The sequence below is a fragment of the Platichthys flesus genome, chromosome 15, assembly GCF_949316205.1.
Source record: "Platichthys flesus chromosome 15, fPlaFle2.1, whole genome shotgun sequence".
Classification (NCBI taxonomy): Eukaryota; Metazoa; Chordata; class Actinopteri; order Pleuronectiformes; family Pleuronectidae; genus Platichthys; species Platichthys flesus.
The window spans coordinates 20,213,102-20,237,632 of record NC_084959.1 but is presented as its reverse complement, the minus strand read 5'-3'; the positions used below and the strand labels follow the sequence as shown (position 1 = coordinate 20,237,632).

The following is a 24,531-nucleotide window of genomic DNA, read 5'->3' as shown; positions in this document are numbered from 1 at the left end:
GCAGAGAGACACCTATCAGCCTCAGCATCTGGCTTCCCACCGCAGGGGCGAGCACTGACAGATTGGTCAGAAATGAATAAATAAATAATAATAAAACAAAAAGCACACACAGAGCTTCGTGGTTCTGCTCCATAGCTGCCCAGCCCCGATGAGAGTGCAGGTAAAATTCCAATTCCAAAAGCAAAAAGCGGAATCGGACGGGCTCGTCTCCGGCACAGGAACAGGTTTTCATGATTCCCACAAAACTTGTGCCCCCCCACCCCCACCCCAACCCACCGGCAACTTTCCACCACTGACTGCAACACCCTTGACGCTGGATGCTACAACCCACCTGCCCAACTCTGCTGGGCACGTGATAAGTTGTAAGCGTCAAAGCGGAACAAGCTTCAGTGAGACTTCGGGCACAGATTGAACCATAAAATGTCGAACTACGGTAAAGATTAATCTCGCAATGTTGAAAACATTCCCATGTCATTTCTGCCTGTCATGTTCTCAAACACACCATTGACTGCCCCCACCCCCTCCGCCACCCCCGTCCTCCCATCCCACACCCACCTTACAACTCCTCCCCCCCAGACAAAAAAAAAATTGGATAGATGTCTCTGATTGTCTCCTTCTCTCTGGGGAACGTCAGGCAAAGTGGAGGCTTCCGGAAATGAATGCTCCGTGCCACCCGACGCGCTGCCTTGCACGCTTACTTGTCTGTCTGCCACCGACTACGCCTTTTGTTATCCACCTCTGAGCTGAGGCTGAGGAAGAACAGAGGGAAAAAAGGGGCAGCGGTGGAAGAAGGGAAAAAAGAGGGTGAAAGAAAGAGATGGGGGGGGGGGGGGGGGGGGGATGTTACTAAGCTCAAGCGAAGGTGTCCGAGGGAAGCTGCAGCCAGACACAGTTCAATGAGGTGGGACAAACCCCAACCTATCCCCCTCCACATCCACCTACACAAACACAAACACACACACTCATACACACACACCTACCGCTCCATCCCAGCGCTTGCATTGTCAGCTCCATCTCAGCATCTTAACACCCCCCCACACCCACACACACACAGACGTACACTCCAGGGATTCCCCCTCCTCATTGCTCCAGACACTGGTACATCAGCCATGTCGTGACACTGTCATCTACCCCGTCTACTTTTATTTTTTCCACCGTTCCTGCTTTCCTCTGCCGTCACAGGTCCAGCACGATAGGTTGCCAAGAAGCAAACAAAAACATTTGCTTCCCCCACCTGCCACCGCCATTTCACATACAACACCCCCCCCCCCACATACACACCCCCCCACCCCCGCATTTGACCCTTCCACCCCCCCAAAGCCCTGCCTCTCCAGTGTCCACTGCCCTCTACCTCAACAGCCCCAGCCCCCTCCCACCACACCAGGTCTGTACCTGTCTGCTTGTCTCGCTTGTCTGTTATTCCCTGTCTGCAGCTGCTTGCCCAAAGTGAGATACTGCAGCAGGAGTCTGCAGCGACAGCCCTCGCTCTTCCTCCTCTCCCTCGCTCTCTCTCCCGCTCCCTCTCTCACACCCTCCATCCAGCCTTTGCTGGTGAACACGTTCCTCCCTGTGCTGATCAATTTCTTCTTTTTTTTTCTCCAGCCGCACACACACACACACAAACACACACACAAAGACACACACACACACACACACACACACACACACACACACACACACACACACACACACACTGCAGTGAACTGGCTGTGGAGGAAGATGCACTGTAGCACACCACTGTCTTGTAACATGGATGCAGCTTGCCCGGTTTCATGCAAACACACAAAACACTTATCAACAGTTACAGCTGCTGATATATTAAATTGAGAGCAGACAGCCGACACACAAACAAACAAACTCATGCACTGGCTACAACAAACAAACTAACAGGGCCGCCAAACAAAAAAAAAGGAAAAAGATGGAGACACCCGTATTGAATGGAGAGACAGGACACAGGACACAGTGTGACACTACAGCGGTTCGGCTCAGCTCAGCTAACCCACACGCAGACAAATTGTCCCACATAGACAGCAATGTGGTCACCGCAAGCACGATCACAAACTGTCACAATATTATGACGAGACTTCAAAGTAGAAGCGTAAGGAGCACGACTGCTGATGGGGAGGCATTCGCTAATATTGTGTCATCACTTGGAAGTCTTTTTCAAATTTTTGCAGACGTACTGCCCATGACCACAAATATCTTCCTCTAAAATTTCTATATGTAAACTGATCCATTCCCCATGTGCCTCTCTGTCAGCTTATTACCATAGAGACACAGAGTGGCCTTTACATAAAGAAATATGTCACCACGCCGCACTGCCAGATCAATACATATTATATATATATTTAACCAGACAGCTATTAAATTAAATATGATCTCTGCAATTACAATAATCTAAAACAATTTTTTTTTTGTATTCAACTTGTATTGTAAGATTTCTGAGAAAAAAAAGCGTAAGTGAAAAATGTGTTGGAGTTATTTTAAAGTGAATTAACTAATTCATATGAATATAAATGTTTTGCTTTTAAATGTTTCATATTTCCAGCAGGAATAACACTATGAGGATTTCATGTTTAATGCATGAATACAGCAACAATCCATTCATTAAATATTACTATTATATTTAGACATTACAAATGCTTTTATTTGTGTAGTATGGAAAGCTTATGTGGTGAATGCTATAAAACAGCAGGTCAACTGTGGGCGGTATAGAGAAAAAACTTAAAGGAGACATTTTTCTCATTCGCCTTCTGTCTGAATAGGATCTGCCCTTGATGGCTTGCTCTAATCTCAGAGCTTAATCAGTTTCAACACCCTGGATAGATTAGGGTTATGACCCTGTCTGACAGAGGGGGCAGGGAAAGAGATCGGCAAATGTTATCATTGATTGATTATGCCCTTTAATTCAAATGGAAAACAGCAGCTTCTTAACTCAGACGCAATACAGAAAAGGCTAAATTGGAAAATGTCACATCATCAAAGACGGCAAACACGCGGCTGCCTTTCCGTCCCGCAAAAAACATAAAGAAGCAGGGCGAGCCAAGAGCCCGAGAGGTGTTGATGTAAATCCTGCAGCCAATGTCAAAACCGTGGCCAGGTTGAAGTCTATGGGGGATGGATGGTCTTCGCAGATTGGCTCAGTGATGGCGGTGGTGACGCAGAGACGGGGGGGTTGGGAATGTGCTGTATGTTAAAGCCAGCAGGGCCAGCAGGCGGCCATATAGGTGATCAATCAGCTCCATTACAGCCATGTCACTGTAGAGTCTGGAGCAGTCGCCGCATTCCGCCCATCACCCCTCCTCGTACACACACACACACACAAACGATGCTCTCTTCTTTTTCTAGTCTAGACTGGAATTGCAGCCCTCTGGTGTGATGAGGCTGGTCCACAAGAGCAAACTGCATACAAAGGCAGATAAACAACCCAGGCCTGTTGTGTATCGATGACACACGTCTTCAAAGAAGCGGCGGCAATCAGGGCACATAGGTATCTTGTTAGGGTGGGATTTGCCAATGATCAGAGAATACATGACCAAGTTGTTGTGACAGAGCTGAAGCTGATTATAATTCACTTGTCTTTGAATTGTGGCCCGGAAAATGCATTTCAAAGCACCCCAAAATAAGACCGCCTCCATTGTGAATGTTAAGTACGACGCAGAATGAGCTGAGAGACCTAATGCAGCAGATACTTGCAATGACACTGTTTCCCTTTTTCTACAATAAGCTCAAAATATCTTCACACAGCCTGGAGATGCATATCTGTGCCACAGATGCGAGGCAAGTCTCAGACAGGTATCCAAACAATGGACTTATCTTTAGTTGGTGCAAGCAGCATAGAATGGGAAAATGGAGCCGCTAATGTAGGAGGGGTAAGGGAGGAGAGCAGAGGACGATGACAACGAAGGGTGGGGGGAAGTAGGACGCAGGAAATATGTGATGCTAAGCGCCTCGCCAGCCAGCCAGCCAGCCAGCCAGCCAGCCAGCCAGCCAGCGGGACACTAATGACGATCATGTCTTGTCACACTAGCTGTCGGGCCAGTCAGCAGATCCTGCCCTTGTCCCTGCCCTTCTCCAATCAATGGCATTGATCTCTCTTAGGGGTCAAGGGGCAAGAGCATATCAATAGGAGGAGAGTGGCTGATGCAGCAGGCGGAGAGGGGCTGACTCCAGACAGATCAATGACAACCCCTGTCTGCCATTGGTGTGTTATGATTATTCATTTGCCATTAACCCCACCACATTAAGGGAATATGTTTCCTCAGGAAGAAAAAGTGCTTGAGGCTGCTCCCTTATCTAGGGAAGTGAGATTTTATGAGTGGGGGCGAGCTGAAGTACTGGAATGGCGAGAAATGACAGTGTTCGGGTCTCAGACGATTTGTTACTAAGGTTTCCGCCCGTCTGTGACGTCAAGAACAATAAGCCAATCGCTGCTCTCAAAGTGGACACAGATGCAGTTGGCTGATTTTACCAGTATTTTGTGTCTGAGTGTCGCTCTTGAAAACTTAAGGATGAGACAGAGTATACAGCCCATGTGCACTGTGTCAGTTCCTGTGTTACCCATGTCTCCACCAAAACAATTTAAGTGTAATCTGCGGAACACAATGTACAATATATACTGACAATGGGGGTGGTGTGTGTTTCTGCTTTTCTTACTCCTTCTCCAAATAAGATCATTTCGAATGACTGATTTGAGGATTTGTGTATTTAGTAATAGTTTTTTAAGTAAAAAAGTGTTGCAATGAGAGATTGTATGTGTTATGTTAAGGTCTTTTGTTGTTTCTCACTGACAAAATTAGGTCTAAAAGTGACAGTGACTCACTGTGCAGCTAAATAGCATTGCAAGCACTTTGCTATATACAGTACATAGTTTGGACTGCAGCAGGCCAAGTTCAATAAAGAAAACTCCTTATTTTATTAAATCTGAAAGTCAGCTGAAGAACTTTGAGGCTTCTGGCCAACTGACTTCTCAAAGAGGTGTAACAGCATTGGAGACTCATAACAAAATGAAAAAGGGAAAAAAGTCAGTGGCCTGAACCGCCCCTATCTAATCCCATAATTTATTTGTTCAACCATCCCATAAATGAAGAGCCAGCTGGAACCAATGACTTTTAGCTGTTCTGCTGGGGCAGCTGGACAGAGGTTGTGCTGAGGCAGCAGGATTCTCAGCAGCAACCCTTTCCTCTGCACATCTGGAGGAACAATTGGAGTTCAGGGGTTAGTGTACATCAGAAAATTACTGTTATTAAAATAAACTCTATTAAGGTACATCTCAAGTCTCTATCCTCAAGGAGGATGAAATTATACATATATAATTCCAATGTTCCCTCCTGCCTAAAATAATGCTCATTTCAAGCTGACAAGCATGACATCCCCTCAGTGTTGCTTTTCAGCAATTATACTGATTATTTTCTGGGAGTGGGTCAGAGCAGTGGAGGCGTGATCTTCCTCAGGCTAGGGTTACAAAATAGGAGATAAAAGGTGTTCTTGAGTTCCCAGGGATTAACCAAGATCATATTTCCTCACAGAAACCTGTTTGATGGGAGGGATTCTGGTGCAAAGCTGAACAGGATCTCTGGCCTTCAATGTAAGTATCACTCTAGATTTAATTACTGATCCAATGAAATAACCGTACGCAGGGGTTTTCCAGGGTTGTCTACATGGCCAAGAGGAATTTGATGAATTGAATACCTCTGTTAATTCCCAATTTTTTTGGGGACCTATTATCATTTGTACAGCTTTAGCACTATGGTTTACATTTCTATGAAATGAATAAGATATTTATTATTATTCAGCTAATTTATTTACAATCCTGAAGCCAAAATGAATCAAAAGAACAAACAGCCAGAATGATTATTGTAAATGATTACCAGTTTACCAAGTATAACAACTTCTGTCTCAGTATGATTAAGTGAAAACTCTAAGCATCAAATACCACACACAGTTGCGGTCTCAGCCACTTGAATCCTAAGAGCAAATTGGATAAATGACAACAGTTGGACAGAGGTAGTCCACTCAGACCTGGCCCCAAATACTCCAAATGCAGTGCCATTCATCAGAGTGAAAATCCACTGTCACAATGATAAAGAACTACAGCAGAAATTACAACAAAGCTCTCTCCCAAAGCAGTGTTTCCAATCAAGTCGTCTTGAAGAGTAACAGACTGTGGTAAACCTTGGGCTGATCTGCCATGCCATTTTTCTCTTGTGTGGTGCTTTGGAGTCATTTTACAAACCATGGCTTGGTGCCAGACAGAAATGAAGTCAGATGCATTCAGCCTACTACACAAGTCTACAGTAAACAGAGACTTTAGTGTTACCAAGTCAAGCATCAACCTGAAACTAGATCTCATAATACAAATGCTCATTGTATGGACCTGCGGACAATATATCACAAGGTTCAGAAACAACGTATAAACATCCAGCTTTTTCCATGCTGGAAAACCTGGAATATTGCTGAGGTTGCCTGAAGCAGCTTGAGGCAAACACCTTAAATAATTGTAAGTGTGATAATCAAACCACGGAGTCCCTGAGAAATGTATCCAGCCGATTGTCAGCTGCTGAAAAATTTCAAAATGTAAAGTGAAAATGGCTCCGCTGTAAAACCACAGGGCACGGCAATCACCAGGAATGATGTGTTAAATAGAAAAAGTTAGATTTATTATGATTACTATATTTTATACATGGTGTTTATGTCAAACCATCTGTGCATCATATTATTTTGGCACACGGCTCACATGCGACTGACTCAGGAGATGCCGCAGCCCTGTGCTGTCGACACAGGCTGACGTGTAATACCAGGCTGTAAAGATGGAGCAACTGTTTGAAAAGCAAAGTCATCTCTGTGTGAAATAGGTTCCACCACAAAATGTCACCTTGAAGAGACAATGGTGATGTCAGATAAGAAAAAAAACATAAAGCATAGTTGCAACATTATAACTCTGAAGTGCCACGTTGTTGCTTCAACAATTGAACACGTCATTAGGGCCTATTCATTATTACGTAATTCAAGGTCTTGTCATTAACAGGACCAAATATTTCAGAACGTAGGGACAGGCAGAGGAGGCCAGTAGCCTGCTCATTTGTTGGTTCTGTCTGGTTTGCAGTTAAAGGGACTATTATGCAATGGATGAGGTTTGGTTACTGCGACTAACCACAATGCATTATGTCTAAAAATACAGCATATGTCAAGCTAACGCTAATTGAAGATTTAGAGCCAGGATGGCTGACCATAGCTAAAGGTCAGCTATGAAATGAGATCTTAAGGTGGGCAAATATTATATTAACATGAAGACCATTAAGGCTACGTAGAGCCGCTATAAAATGGAATGCAACTGACTACGTCCGTACTGTATGCTGCACTGTAAAGCCAAGGAATTTCCTTTACAGATTGATGTCATACGTGTACTCCAAGGAAAGCTAGAAGGTTGTACAGTTAACTCCCAGGGTGTAATTCTAAACCATACAACCTACTACCTCAACCCGGATGCACACATTTTCTACTAAGGCTCCTCCGCTCTAATTATTATCAAATTATATCGTCCTGTGGCCCAAATGGCTCATTTTCCTGCATATCTAAATACAAAGCTTCATCACCATCATTATCATCATGTTTCAGCTTTAGGTTAAGGGTATTGCAACTAAAGGACAAGATGTGAATTTCTGTGACATCAGAGAAACATAAATATATATATATAAAATTAAACATATACATATCCCTTATAGAATTGACCTTGGGGAAAAAGAAAAAAAAAAGTAAAAAAGCAGACGTTCACACCACAGTGACAAAGACCCACAGAGGCGAGCTTGTGCTGTCAGATTTGCCACAAGATCGGATCTACGGGTTTGTGCCAAATGGTAATGGCCAAAGTACCAAAAAAAATGGATAAAGACTAAGAATGTTACAGAAAATCTGGGCACAGTAGCACGGAGCACTCAGACAATGGGACAAAGAACTATCCGTGTACGAAAGTGTGATGTGTCTCAGATGATGCCATTTACAGACAGAGGTGTACCTAACTTCAGCCGACAGCCGAGCCGTTTAACAGTGTTCATACAGGTCATGGCAGTGAATTGAATTTCTTGAGCTAAAGGACTATTCATTAATATATGTGGTATATAGAGAATCTGCAGCAAGACTCATTGTTGAGATTTCCCCCAAAAATGAAAGTAACTTACCCTTCGCAGTTGTGTCTTGCTCATTGGGTTTCGCTGCCTGGCTTTTTAGATCATCTCTCTTAAAACAAGACAAAGAGAGTTGTTGTTAAATGACAAAATGGTATGTAAGTATTGCACCTGTTGATGAAATGCTACAGTGCTTTGTGAGATAAAACTTGAAGAAACCAATGAGTGATACGATGGACATTACGATGATGGTACACAATTTGCAATTACTGGTCTGACAACATCAGATCCACACGGGGGAAAATATTTAATTACATTCTTAACTTGCTTTGCCTTGGTCTGTGATGCCTCAATAGTTCCTAAATAGGAAATTAAGGCCATAAAAACGTCTACTAAAACTCTGCCATAAACTGCTCTCCCAAACTAGCCCTGCTGAATTGCCCTATCAGTCTGCTTCCTGGCCACAGCGATGTTGCTGTGGTGAGAGGTTAGCTCAAGTTAGCCAAGACCGCAGATAGCAGAGAGCAGGCCCTGAGAGGGATGCCAGTGTAATCAAGCATGCCACGGTCAGCTACCATCAACTGTGCCAGTGCCAGAGAGCCAAAAACAATGGAATATTCCTATTGCTGCAGTGCGACAAAGGAAAGTCTGAAGAAGATAGTGAAAATACTACTGAACCAGATGCTGTCTGACTCTTACTTAATTATTCTCAATCTACACTTTATACGAGCAAGAGAGCAATGAGCAGCCAGCGTTAGGGCTTTTTTGGGGGTAATGTGAGGAATGATGAAAAGACAGAAGGGGACTTCTAAACTGAGCTCACTGACATTACAGGCTCAGTTCAGCGATTTGCTGTCCGCCCAATTTCTACAAAACAAACAAGAATGCGAAATCAAAAGGACTGCACAATAACCATTTGCTTTACTTAAATCTCCTCCCCTCTCTCTGTCTTTCTATCCTTGTACTTACATAATCTTGGCAGGAAAGATCACATTATTTCCAAGCAGAAAGCCGCAGCATTCCCACTAAGTATTTTGCTGACAAAGCTACAACTGCTGACCATTTCTGCCAAAATCAAAAACTTTAGCCCAGTCTTCCAAAACCTGGCACCTTCTAACAGGGAGGTGGGTTGGTGCACAGGGTGGTGTTAGGAGTCATGGCAACCTTTACCTGGCCGGCTGCCCAGCACCCAGAGGTGGGGCGAAGTAGGGGCTGATGTGGTGTCGAGCAGGAATGCTTGTTGCCTTCCAAAGTCAACTCTACAGGCGTGGTGGTTGTCTAAGATTTCAGCGCCGATGCCAGAACACAAATACAAAAGACTGGATGCATGACAAACTAATGACAAACTCATACTGTATCTCATCATTCAAACATAACTGAAATAAAGTTTATATGCCCCTTTGCTCAAATATAGGCAATCTAGACCATCTGAGCACATTCAGCTTACACAAACATTAGACCACATTTATGACATTTATTAACATATCACATATGTAAATCAAGTGAGGTGGAGGCCAAAAAATTGTGAACCAGAGGAATAAGGAAATTCCTATGACTGTGTAAGTAACTTCCCATACACTGCAGTTCAATTCCTGTTGAAGCCCCGTCTCTCCAGTGACTGAATAAATACAGCGAGGAGATTATTTCCGGGTAGGCAAGCTCTGGATTGCAACCGGAATTTAAATATGAATCTCTCATGCATCAACAGCAGACAAACGTCTTTTCTCACGCTGCGTAATTCTACAGTTCAGTTTTTTTCGTAAGTAACTTAAGACTGTGTAGCTACTGATAGAAAAGGCACTCTGATTTATAAGAAAGTGAATAATATTGGTTAGAGAGGACAGTAAAATATAAGCAATCATGCAAAAATCATATAATATTTATCCAAATCAATAATAGCCGGTCTGTCTTATGGCCGACACTGTCGACCGCAGACTGGTGTAGCGGCCAGGACAGAAAGAGGATAAGATCTCTTTCCCATGCTCGTGCAAGGAGTGGTGCAAACAGCATGATTTCTTCTTAGTAGTTGAAAAGATTTTTCGTCATTAGAGCAATGTTGAAAAGAGAGGTTTAAGAAGTTTAGGGTGAATGCAAACCATAAAAATACCTAGAGATGATTTTGTATTCAGTGTCACTCATTTGATAATCTGGAAATTGCACAGGCAAATTAAACCAATGCAATGCATTTACACAGTAATGCTAAATAAACCAGTAGACACATTTAGATAAGCATGAAAAATACATGTGTAATGTAATTATAGTTGCAGTAAAGCAGTGTGATGCTTCTTACTATTATTAATATCTGCTTGTGTTAACAGAATGTTCACCTTCAGTTGATAAAATCTCTGCATCCGTCTGAAGGCAGCCAGTCTGGCATGTGTATTACACCTGCAGCCTCTAAGTTGAGAAGTGACATTGAGGTTACATTGATTCAATCACTTTTATTCAGCAGCTTATTGCTGCACTTGTATTTCTACTTACTACAAATTAGTAAGTAGACATTCCAGCTTAATACTGTACTAGAGTCTGCACCTCACAAACAAAAACTAATTTTGCATATCTGTTTATTAAATATGAGATCAGTGCTCCTACTTAGAATATGATGATCAACCACCACACCCATTTGAATGTCACAGCCACAGTCCTTCTGCAACAGCACACTAGTCATTGGGATAAAATAAAGAGACCTGTGAACAAAATGGCCCTGAATCCCTCTGAGCTCCTCATCTGCTCTTGCCTGCGTCAAACAGACTCAGCTAAAACTGTTCCAAAACATTCCCCCACTGAGTGGGTCATTCCATATCCTGGAAGGCAGGACGCCAGGGTCAAAGTTCAGACTAGAGGTTGGTGAGTGGGGGGTGAATGATATCCCCTGGGAATGGGACATACCATTGTGAACCAGACAGAGGTTGAAAATCAGTCAGACTTCTCAACCTGGTAATAGAAAGGACAAAAATAAATATTTAATAGTCTGTAATAAACAGGAGTTGTTTATTTGACAATTGATATTCTAAAAAGTCTGGCACATGGAACATTGTTGTTATATTTACTAATATCTGCTCAGGGGCAACCAAAAGACTGAAGGAAGATAATTTGTGCTTTTTCACTCTCCACAGACACACCAGAGACGCTGGGTTATTTTGGGCTTGAAAAGCTGTTATCTTCATTAATTTAATGTTCGCCTCAAGCCGTGACAGAAAAACAGTCAACAGGTTAATCCCGGCTAAATTTTTGAGTCCAGCCTCATGAGAGATACACTCATCCAGCCATTTTGTAGCATTGACTTGACTTACCAAGGATAGATTAACACAATAAAAGCCCTAAATGCTGAAATTTGACATTCTGCACAGAATATTTTGGATCAGTCTGTTTCCTGAGGTATCGTGCATATACTGGAAAGAAACTGTGACTGGCTGCAAGCTCCCCCTGTAGAGGGGCCTAGGCTCACTGTGGCCTGATCTGGCCTATTTTCTCAGTGTTCAGCCACTTGCAGAAAAGGATTCAAAAACAATATTACTTTAGTATAACAATAACATAACTTTTCGACAGGGACAGGTAAGTGCAAAACACAAAAAACAAGGGGAACATGACACTTACAACAGACATAGCACAAAAAAGTGATATTCTTCTTTCTTGTACCATTACCATACATTTGAGGAATTTACCTCTGAGCGCACACACCAGCATCACAGGAGGATATTGTACATGTAAACAGCTCAGTAAAATTCAGCATTACTGGGTAAAAAAGCTGAAAAGGAGCATTGAGGCATGAGAGCAGAGCCATTTTCTCCATGTTAAGCGTTGCTGATGTTCCCAAATGTTGACTAAACTCTTCAAGCGGACAGAGACCATGTTGTGATACTGTTACACCTGAGTGTAATGTTGCTTTAAAGGTGAACGGAGCTTTGCTGTGCAGCCAACCGGGGCAATGAAGACTTTGCTTGACCCACCTGTCTGTTGATCCTGCTGCCTAGCACCAGACTAAACACTGAGATTTTCAACAGGGCCTATTGGCTGCCGCGGACTAAGCAGCAGCCAATCAGTGCACAGGGAGGGATGGCTGCAGGGTAAGATTCAGATTGTGTGAGCAGAAGTGAGAGGACAGGGCTGTGCGGAGACAACCATACCCCATCCAGACTCTATACATCGAAGGAGGCCGAGACAAAAACTGCACTAACCAGACTTAACTGGTTGAACAGTCGATCATTTTTTTTTATCTCCGAACACAGATTGTCTATTGGAATTGACAAAAAGGCTGTATCATAATTTGAAATCATTGGTGACAGAGATATAAGTATTTGCAGGGATATCAAATGTTGATGCCTAACAATAACAAAGTAAAAGGGCATTTATATCTGAATGGCACTGAATTGATTACCTGGCTTCAGACAAGGCTGCCATCAGGCTGTGCTTTTACCGTCGGTAAAAGGGATCAATACCTAATGAATTCCAAACGGTGGAGTTTCAGAAACATAAATGTATCTTACACATGAGTGCATGAAGTAACCTCTACGGATCGATGGATATGACATTACACACAGCCAGAGGAATGCATCTTCTTAATTGACTTGAGCATTTTCAAATTAATTCCAACGACAATTAAAATGGATCGGACAGTGTGGCACCTTCGTCCTGGAATCTCGGAGAGCTTTTTATTGTGTGCTCGCCTCACCTCCTGACCCGGCCTTGTGTTTTAATTACCACTGTCTCCTATCAGGCTGCTTCGGCTATATGGCAAAAAGGAAAAATCAAAGGGCTTAGTTTAGCATTTACACAGTGATAGAATTAGTAGCGAACAAAGATAAGGCTCTCAGTGCAATCGGATAAAATATAATTAAACTACACTGCTGCTATACAGAAACGTTGACCAAAGACGCTACAAAAACTGGTAATGTCGATATTTTAGACATTTTGTGTTAGCTAGTTTAAATGTTTGTATTTTTCATCATCATCCAAAAACAAAACATTGCAAATCATTGTTATAAATTTGGACAACAGAATGCTGCTTTAACCACCGCCTACGTGACTGTATCCGTATAAGTTGTGGTTTTAAAGAGCTTTCATATTATTATTTGCCACTTTAACACCTAACTACCTAAAATATGATTCAAACAAACAAGATGCTTTGAAAATATCCCTGTGATATTTACATAAATTCTCTAATCATTATGCTCATTTGATGTCCTTTGAGTAGGCAGATGCATGATTTTGATTTTAACGTTGGCTGGCGATGCCATTAGAAGAGATACTTGAGGAGAGAAGAGACAAATGCTCTTGACATTAAAAAGCAGAACAATATTTAATGTGGAAGCTGTTACAGATCAGTGCATGGTTGCTATTCATTCATTTCAAATATATAAACAATAATAAACCAGGAGAGGATTAAAAAACAAAGTAGAAGTGATGAGCTCTCATTAATAAAATTAATAAATTAATCAAACTTAATTAATTAATAATAAAACTCCACTAGCAATTGACACAACAGGCTATGTCATTACACTACATACAATCCCAATGTATCTTATTATTAACATTGTTTTAAAAGCCCCATGCAGCAAAAAAGTAGTCAGTAAAAAACAGTGTGAATCTGGTACGTCTCTAAAGGTTATTTTAGGAATCAGTGCACATTCAATACTCTGCTCCACTTATATCCCAGATGAGTAATGACACCAAACTAAAAAACAGTTCTCTGCCTAGGTTCTTTATGACGGGTCTGTCAATTTCGAAGAAACTTTAGAAACATTATATGCTACAAATCATTTTCCTCGGGCTAGCTCCAGAGCAGAAGAGCGTAATTGACAACATCAAGGATGACTTCTCATTTAGGAGGCCGAGCAGAGAGTTATCATAATGATACCTTTCCACGGCATGTCCTTACCGAATGCTTTCCCAAAGATAGGGCCTCTGCACAACCTCTCATTATCAAAGTAATCGCCTGACAATGGGAAGAAGAACAGTTGAAATTATGTGAATTAGTATACGACTATGGAAAAATGACTGCCGATTCAATACTTTAATTAGGCTCTTGCAAAAAAATCTGACACAATTAGGCGGTACCAGTCAATAAGTTAAATCTCATAGCAAGTGGTGCCAATTTAATATTTGTCGATTTTTAAATTGCTATTTCTGCTCAGATTCCTTTCACTCACAGTTGGATACTAGAGAGTGGAACGTCTTCACATCTCTTATTGTGGCTTATAAAGCAGATGACTAGCAGGTAAATCAGCAGGTAAATCAGCAGGTGAATCAGCGCTGTCTTCAAATAAAAAAACACCATTAGCTTGTAATTGACTTCTTAAGCACCATCTGAGTGGGTCCAGAAACTTGCTCGGAATCTTTAAGAGGTCCACGTTGCACCGTTCAGATATCAGCGAGGTCAAACTATAACTTTTAAGATAAAACTTTTCATTGAACCAAACTGTTTCCAGTTATACCTGGACCTGGTCAAATGTCAGATGGAATAAGAACAATGCCAGAGTTTCATGTTGATGTTTAAAAAGAGCAATCATCATCAAGATAATGTAGTTGCTATGGTTTTTTATGAATTGTCCCACTTAAAACTCATGTGCACATGAAGGAAACAATTTCCTGCTTCTCTTGGAAAAAATACTTCCTCGTCTTATGTTTAATTGCCTTTACCTATGCAGAAAACATTTTGATCAAGAAAGAGATCAACAACCACAATATTTCACAAAGGTTTGACCCACAAACCCTAACTGTCAAATGCAACCCTGCAGACCTATGTTTCTATCTATGAATTCATTTTAATTATAAGGGGGGCATTTACATTCATAATGGTAATTCTTTATTTCAAATAATGACTTGTGTTATAGAATATTCAAGAACCAAAAAAAAGAACCAAAAGAGATGGATATAGAATTAGAAGATTTGTGGTTTATGGTTATTTCAAGGTAACTTCACACAAATTCCAACTCATTATATTATATGTCCTGAGTTTTACGTGAAATAAGTAAACATGTTGAGGAAGTACAAAACCCAAGGTTCCTTTGGATTTCATATTAAAAGAATGTACACAGAAATTTGGCTGACCTAAATCACTTCTCCTTAAGAAAGTGAAAATAATTCTTGTGTTTTCATAAATAGCCAAACATGGCATACAGCTTAAAATGTTTCAGGTAATCCTATTTATCTTCATTTAAAAACAATGTAACTGTTCATTCAGGTAATATGACTATGATATTACATAAAACAAAAAGGCCAGCTAGATAAGATGACTGACCAAGTGTAACACAGATATAAGATGTGCTGCAAACACCAGTGGTGCTGACAAGTGTGCAACACTGCATTATTTACTGGATTTATTCTGCTAGGACTCTGATCTCCAGCACACACACAGATCCTACTCTTATTTTGAGGATACATTTAAATGTATACAATGGAGCAGGACGTACAGCATGAAATCACATGCAGCTGGTCAAAACAATAAAGTCAGTCATCTGGTCAGAGTTCATGTCCATCCATTTGGAATGAAACCATTCGTCTTAGATTATCATTTCTCTAACCAGTTGTAGAAAAGCATGAAATATCCTCACATGGCCTGGAGGGTGTGAGCGTGTGTGTTTGTACAATATGAGGTCTTGGAGGGAATTCTGCGGAGATGTGCTCCTATCACCCCAAAGACACGAAGCCTCACAGAGCACATGTCAGTCAGCCGAGATTGCAGGCAAGGCAAGCAGGATGGGATGGAGCGGGGATTATAAGGCAGCCGGGTGTTTCCACTGGGGTCTCCCCTGCTGGGCTACATGGTCCCAGCTCCCTTTGTCTGCTGTTAACCCGTTAAATCCCGCGGAAGAGCCCATTCACAAATGTGTCACACACCCCGGGGTGCATTTTGTGTGGAATAATCATCTTAAAGAGGTTGCATAGCATTGCCAGTGATTCCAAACTGCCCCCCCACACACACACTCGTCGCCCCGGTGCACACATTAATTTGTTTCCTGGTGTGTTTGCACTTTAAATTATTGTCAACTTAACTTCTTGTAAACACCTTCAAACGACATTCTTTAAGAGGATGTCCCAGTGTAGTCGATCCACACAAACACATTAAAGCAACTCATTGGCCACCTGCACAGATGAGGTTAAGGACATTGACTTTTCCATATTATTAGAGGCTATTGTACCTTTTATTACTATCTGGATGCACACTGGTATGTAGCCATTTCTGCATTAGACACCATACAACTCAGCTCTCTTCTGTGTTTTTGTGTTCAGCATACTTCGCAGCTGACTACATCCCGACCGTGTGTGTTTCCGTGCTATAGACAGAGATAGAGAGCACACGCGCGGGAAATGTTGCGGGTTCACTGAGAGAAAGTGTAATTATACTGCAGTAATGCCCTCCATGATTAATGATGTGGGCCTCTGAAACCAAACCATTGGGCCAATTGCAAATTACCACTATAAAAATAAACCATGATGTGAACAGGTCAGCGAGGCCAGAGCACAAAATGTCTCTGAGTGTGTATTTATATACAGTGTGCGAGCGAATGAGGAACGAGCTCTAGTAACCCAATTAGTGTCTGTCCACTGTCAGAGAGCAGCCCTGTCTGCATCCATGTTACACACTTCTACAGTCATGCAAGAGGGTATATTTTTGTTAAAGGGTGAACTGAAGACACAAAAGTAGAAGGAATAAAAAGTTTGATAAGAATGTGTGTGTGAATGGAGTGTTAAGCCACTCGGAAGAGAGTTTTATCGCAGAGAAAGAAAGGAGAACAAATTTAAAAACAAAACAAGAAAGCAACAAATTGTATTATTCTTTGTGAAAACATACAATCAATGCTCTGGTGGGGAAAGTGGTGTGTGACCTAATGCTCGGGACACAAATCGTTCCCAGAAAGAAAGCCGGCTCGGCTGAGTCTGAAGAGGACAAAACACCGACGACGAAACTTATCCACACAAAACTCCTGAAGGGTCTCTGAAGTACCACGGAGTCAAGTTCACGTTTCTTGTCAAACACTGACTACACTGGTCTGTGCATCACCACATTTGATTAGTTTTCGACAGCCCCCTCCATGCTACAAAACACACACACACACCCTTCTCAGATGGAGAGCACTTGATTCGTACTCAGATTGAACTCTTAAGCACTCTACTTGTATGAAAAATAATGCCTTTTTGTAGTTAAACGGCAATGGAGCTCTCATTGAGAGCAGGGCAATCAACATAGCAGCAATCGGGGATTCTTGTGGTTATAAATCATTTGGAGATGTCTGAACTGGTATCATAAACGTGACAACCATGTGATAATTTGCCTGTGCATTACGATACTTGCTAAATTTAATGTGCTTAATTTCACAAAGAAAAAAGAAAGAACGAATAATCGAAAAATGATGGCAACATTTTTCTAAAAATAAGCAACAGATCAAAAAGTGAGTAAAGATGTACTTTTGAATAATCTCAAACATACACAGGAAAACGCACATCTTCAAAATGTTAAAAGCAAATATAATGACTTGGCTATGGAAATGTCCAGTCTTCTAAAACAATGCAGAATACTTTCCAGCTGATGATGTTTGAATGTGAGCATCTGTGTTTTTCTTTTTTTTTATTACTGAAATTTGCACTCATATCACAGAGGGGAATCCTTGAGTGTTGAATAAAGATCTACTTGTCTGGACATCATGAAACACTGATCATTATCCTAGTTTTGACATGTTTTAGTTTTTTTGCTTTTCCTTTCTGATAATTCATTTGTATGGTTTACAATGGAGCTTCACACTTGTCAGCACCCCTCTAAGTGGCATCTTCATAAATTCCAATGTCGAGATGAAATGAGCAAAACACAATGTTTCAAGTCATCCATCTAAGTTTATTGCACATTCAAACTGTTAATTAATGACCCATTAAATGCATGGCCTGTGGTTTCTTATGAGTATGAATTTGAAGTGTGCATGCAACTTAACATCAATCAGATGAAAGCCTGACAAATAGCCCCATTCTTTTTTAATAACAATAAATCAAAGCGCACACATGGCTGTCTCTCTGAGACACAGATAATCAAAAACAGAGAGTGAGATGGCCAAACATCATGTCTAATGTCCCAACCAACTGAGGATCAACTGTTTCCAATTAGAATTACAAAGGCACATGCAAAAAATAGAATGAACCTCACAACCTTGTGTCCCTTTGCACACACACACACCCACAAAATAACATTTTCTTATGTGTGCAATATGTTTGGTGAATAGAGAAAAATATCAGATAGTAAATAATCTTCATGGGACTCTCTTCCTCCAATTTTTCACTCCAAAGCACAATGTAAGAAAATGCCTGCACTTGCACAAAGCCGTGTGCACTATAGTCCATGTTAGTTTTCATTTCTCACTTCTTTCATTGCCATTTAATCCAGTCACATCAGCTCCCTGAGCAGGTGAAGTCAGCCAAAGACTTTCCCACGGTCTGAGAGCAAATCCAATGCCCCGAGCCCTTCCTGAGGGCCGGCCATCTGTCCGCTCTCTTTGGAGTGTGTTAGGGGGTAAAGCGTCAGCTGCATGACCAAATTCAACGTTCCAACACACCCCTCCTTCACAAAGAAAAGCCCAAAGCATCCATTCAGCTCAACACACACACAGCTTGTGCCCAAACACAAACAAATCAACAAACAAACAGACAGATGTGACTCCTCACATTTGAATGATTTTCAGTCCAAAACCCTTACACACATTCTCTGTTATTGTAACAATTATGCACAGTTCACCACAACTGATTTTTTACCACCTGCCAATAAATACTGACATTTTTATCAGCCTACATTACAGCTAAAAAGTTAAAGAGTACATTCCTACGGAAATGCAAAATGTGAAAACCCCTCAATGAATAGTTTCCTTTCTTTCCTCCTCTCATGCTTAAAACAGTAGCTGGTAGGGGAGAACCCTCATTAACATGATATCTCTGCCTCTCAACAAAGGAGTTCACCACATAAACCTTGACCTTTGCTCCCTCCGAGAATAAATCAGCTGAGCCGCTGACTTCCACAGAACAATACAATTTCACACAAACAACTCAAAATGAAGAGCCAGCTAATTTGAGAACATCGTTGCAGCTCATCGAAAAAATCTTCTTACTTTGAATTAGGATTTGCCAAGATCATGTGACGCATTACTTTCTTTCTCAAGCACATGCTGCCGCCCCCATCCCAAAGCGGTCCCCCCTACTCTTTTTTTTTTCCCCTCCTCAAACTGACGTGCTATCATTTTATTTCCCCTCTCAAAGAGCTACTCTGCCGCTGGTGGATATGGTCCTCGCCCCGACCTGACGCATTTTTAAAATGCGTGACATTGCCTCTGTGGGAGCATGAGAACGGAGCTTCCTCAATAGTAGGGTTCCCATACCCGGCCCGTAACCATGGAAGCAGATGCCTGCCCTCCCGGCCCTCCTTACCTCCTGTCGATCGCGGGCTGTGAGCTGCTTCGGCAGTGAAAAGAGGCTCTGCCTGCCTTTCTCCTCGCTCTGACCGAACTTGCCCCACTCCTCAAAAGGAGCCATTGAACAGGTCACTGGTCTAGACTTGTTTGCACGGTCCAGGGAGCAGCCTTGATGTAACCCTTGCTCTCCTCTCTCTCTCTTTCTCTCTCTGCCTGCATCGCCAGCCGCCCAGCGACTGCAGACTGTGGAGGGGTGGTGGGGGGGACATTGGAGACGTGGATTTGAAAAGGAGCCCGTCCGATTTTGCCATTGTGCCTTTTCATTCATCGATCGAATGAATATCGAACCTTCTGTCCCTGTGTGTGTGAAACGGATAGCTTAGCAAGCATTTTCCCCCTCTCTCTTCAGGTCTGCGTTGCGGGCCCAGAGCTGTGATTTATTTTCTCACTATTTGCACGAATTTAGCTTTTGTTCCTAGTATGTTTCCTTTTTTATTTCCTGCAAAATTTCCCTTTTGATACGGTTGATTCTGATATCTTGATAAGTGATTAATGCACAAGTCAGGGTTAACAGATTTTATAAAGCTACACTGATCTATTGAATTTTACTTTTATGTTTATTTTAGTTTTTTGATTTATTGACAAAATGATTCTGCAAAATAATAAAATAAATAGGAGCTTTGAGAATTGTAATGAATCAATAAATGAGAAGATTACGTTGGGTTCTAAATTAGATGAAAACAGCTATTTAGATTTAATTTTGAATGCATTAACAACACTTTTATAATAAATCTGAAACCTTTGTGTTAAATCCTGAAATCGTATTCAGGAGGGGAAAAAAGACAAAATAGACTTTCTGTTAGAAAATTATATTGACTTTGTTGTCCTTATTTTCACAAGCAACATTTCTTCATTTTGTAAATTGAGAATTAGGATTAATTCATACATCATTACATTATGTGACCAAAACTTATATATAATAATGAGTCCAGGTAAAAATACACTTAATTGTCAAGTCATCGTAATTTAAAACAATTTCTAAGATATGATCATTCCTTCAGACCAGATCAAATTATATTTTATATTAATTTAATGTGTGTGTGTGTTTACATATTGACCTCTTGCAGTAAATGGTTATGGGAGAGTATAGGTACATGGGCGAGAGAGAGTGGGGGGTGGGGGAGAAAGGAGAGAGGTAGCGAGAAAGAGAGAGAGAGGGAGGGCGAGAGCTTTGATGACAGTTTTAGTAAAAGGTGAAACAATCAATGCCGACATATCAATATTGTTCAATCAGGGATGAGGCCACAAATAAGGTGACTGTTTGTGTTTAATCTGATTCATAAAGTAAAACTCTGTTCTTGGACTGACAGATGATGACGTTCTCTGAAACATCGTTTTAAAAATTGGGTTTCAAAGAAAATAACATTTTGAATCCCTGGTTTGTTTCTTATAATTTATCTAATACATTTCATTTTAAAAATTACAAAAACTAATTAATAAATACAAACAAATCAGTGTTTGACTTCTGTGTTATTTTGATAATATCACTTATGTATTTATGTATTATGCATTCTAACATATATTTCAAATGTGTTTCAAAAGGAGAGTTAAAAATATGGTGAATCCAGATGAGGTGAAACACGCACATAGTTACGACTGCAAATGTACGTCTTGCAAATAAAAAGTCTGCAAAGAAGAGCAGTTGCAGCTCCAATGCTCCATGTGACAAGTTGCTGTGGAGGGGCCAATCAAAGGGGGCAGAGAGGGGAACAAAACAGGGCAGAAAATGAGCAAATTCAAAGGCAGAGGAAGGAAAGCAAAGGAACCAGTGAAGTAAGAAGGCAAAGGCATTGTGTTCGCACAACAATCAAGTCTGCTTCCACAGTGACTACCAGGCCTGTCTCCGAACATATTGATGCTACCACAGCACACATCCAAAAAACACAAAACCAAAGAGCTGCTGCAGGATGCTGTGAATTGTTTAGGAAAGTATGGCTTCATGTGAAAATAAATGATCGAACTAAAATGAGGGAAAAAGCTGAATCGCAGACAATGGAAACCTCCGCAACAATTCAGCGTTACAATTGAATTATCTTGGGTTTTATGATAATAAATTCAGAAAGATTTTTAAGACAACAAATGTTGACTTCAATAAAACAAGAGGTTTGTTAAATAATTCGGGTTCTGCGCCATTATGTTATGAAATGCAGTGTCATAAAAGCAGGGAATTCATGAAACTAATTTAATTTTTTGCATTTTAAAAGCCAAATTGGAACAAGAAAATTGATAAAAATAAAAAAAACAGGTGCATGTTTTAAGTTAAATAATAATGTAAATGTTGAGTAAGGTGAGGTTATTTAACATAAGTATTTTTGTAATGCATTCCCCAGTAATTTAAAATTAAATATAGTTACAAAAGCAATATATTGATGATAAATATAATTAGGTGTAAAGAAAACAACAATTCCCTCTATTTTCCCTTTAGGTTACAAAAATGAAATAACAAATCTGTTAGGGTTAGGGTAACAACAACAGAAGTAGCATGTTGAAAATAGACATGGCTGATTTCAACAGAAACAATGGTGGAGATGGGTGTGTGTGTGTGTGGGGGGGGGGGGGGGGGGGGATCTCAACTGAAGCCACATACAACACACTGACAGTGACAGGCTGGACAAATCTGCCACAAAGACACGCTCACCCTCCTCGTCTCGCATTACACACAAGCACCAGCCAATATTTAACTTAGCTGATATACAAAATAAAATTATAAAATTACGTGCTTTCTAAAACACAGCACGGAGCCATTTTTATTTGTCCAGTGCCAGCTCAAACCATTTTAAAACTCTTTAAACCAATTCCAAATTGTGCCTATTTCCTAAATTTGTTCTGGAATGCCACATGGTAATATACAAATGGAAATAAAATTTGAATTGCTTTTTATAATGTCTCTTTCCATCATCACAAATGATGCATACTGCAGAAGAGTGGAACAGAAATACACATCTGGTATTGTTGATATTAGCACAACCACATTTTGGTTGTAACTCAATGACAAGCAGAGTGAAAATCTAATGAAAGATAACAAAGAACAGTGTTGGATTTCATTGCACCGCTCACTGTCTCTCTCGAACACACGCACCCTCTGAAAACAGCGTTGGCAGATGTTCCCTGGGACATACAAGCAAACCAGCGTCCCATCATCACTATCATCCTGCCTGGAAACGGTGGCAGGCGAATGCCAAGTGCAGCTCCACAGTGTCTGCTCCCCCTGCCGCACAGACACGACCCAGTGTCAGCAGCACACACGCATCATTACAAGGCAGCGAAGCTAACCAAATACAACGGAGAGTTTGCAAAGGATGAGAAGTTCAGCGTGCTCTGTCTGATTTCTGATTCCTCCCCCCCACCCATCGTCTCTGAACTGATCCTGTCCCGGGCTCCTGAATGCAGATTGAGCAGCCGGCTAACCGTGTGACTACGGCTTACATGTGACATGTCTGAGCAGCTAGCATTGGTTTTAATGTTAGCTGATCAGAGAAGAGGACAGAGGCACTGGTGATGGTAATTACAGATTGACTGAGATTAATATAAAATCACGCTTAATTCAGCAGTTATATTTCTGGTATTAATCCATAAAAATTTTAATTATGAAAACTACTCAACTTTCTATCCTGTATCCCGGTATAATTGAGACAGTAAACAAACAAACAAATTAAACCAGTTTAATTCCTGTGTTATTGTTTGACCTTAAACACACAAACACACACACACACACACACCCCACACACACACACACAAACACATATATATATATATTTAATATTAAAAGCCTTTCAAAACACATTTAGTGCATCATGAGACACTAATCCCCCCCTGAAATTTAAACTTCAAACTAATGAAATTCTTTTAGGGTTTTTAGGGCGACAGACACTTATTCAAAGCCATGAAAACCCTCGGGGATATTATGCCTTGAAGTAAATAATTAATTTTCAAAATAAATGACTAAACAAAGTAATGTTAGAAGAAAATAAAATCTAATGTTGGTCAAGTAAAGGAGGATACAATGAGCAGCTACAATAATTGTTGTATTCACAGACAGCATATCATCCCAGGCTATCACCATGCCAACCCACCACTCTCACACTGCTACTGACCTCACACAAAAAAACTATGAACAAACACCATCATGATTTGTTGTCCCTTCTCAGGGCAACAAAGGCATGTGTGTTCCTCACTTAGGTCAAGCCCATAGGCTGGTGCACAAAGCACAGAGGGCATCATAATCTCCTAAACCCCCTGGAGTCGGCCTGTTCGAAATCCACAATGCTAAGCAGATCCCAAACATCTTCACTATATTATCTTCCTCGGGCTGTCTAACTGCATTTGATTCCTGAATTTAAAAAAACTCACATTTTAGTAATGACTTCTTATTAAAATATTGCTTTGGAACATGAAAGCATTATTAAAACAGTGAGTTTTATAATGGTGGACTTGATTGATCATTTCAAGAACAATGTCTGATTGAAAACTTTTCCAAAAGTAATTTGGGAGATTAAATACGACATCGACGGCCACTGTGAATCACAAACGACGTGAAGGGCAATGAGCATTGTGTACGAAAGGCAGCTCCTGTATTTGTCACAGCAAGGCTGGTTTTCAGGCGAACACCATCACTGTCACAAAAGTCAAGCTTTAAGCTTTCGAAGGTGCTTTAGAAGGTGAGGAACAAAGGGTCCCTCACCATAAAAGCACTGTTTAATTAGGTGTAGAGCAACAAATTCTCCCTATTCAGTGGCTGGACACTTGTGGTGTTAGAGTGGAGTGCACCGCTGGTGAAAGACTCCCATCATAACACTAGAGGAGTGTTCCCTCCCTCACAAAGACACACACTGATTCACTAATGCCTGCGTGTTAACAAGCCCATCGTCTGCTTCTCTAACTCATTGTCTCTTGAATGGGTGCTAATGGAGAGACAAAACAGCACTCACACACACTGAGGCCATCCTGCAACACACTGCTCT

At 41.1% G+C, this 24,531-nt stretch overlaps 1 protein-coding gene across 2 annotated transcripts in view; it reads right to left on the bottom strand.

Annotated features, from left to right (window-relative positions):
* The window catches only part of LOC133970204 (uncharacterized), a 44,590-nt gene that overhangs the window by 6,376 nt on the left and 13,683 nt on the right, over nt 1–24,531 (bottom strand). Inside the window, exons 1-2 of one of the 2 annotated variants that reach the window (XM_062407083.1) lie at nt 19,527–19,877; nt 8,178–8,235 (exon numbers count right to left, since the gene is read on the bottom strand). In XM_062407083.1, the coding sequence (XP_062263067.1) occupies nt 8,178–8,235; nt 19,527–19,838 (370 nt within the window). In that variant the 5' untranslated portion in view covers nt 19,839–19,877. Of the gene's footprint in view, nt 1–8,177; nt 8,236–19,526; nt 19,878–24,531 lie in introns of those variants that run through there. The other variant, XR_009924279.1, reaches the window with a different exon arrangement.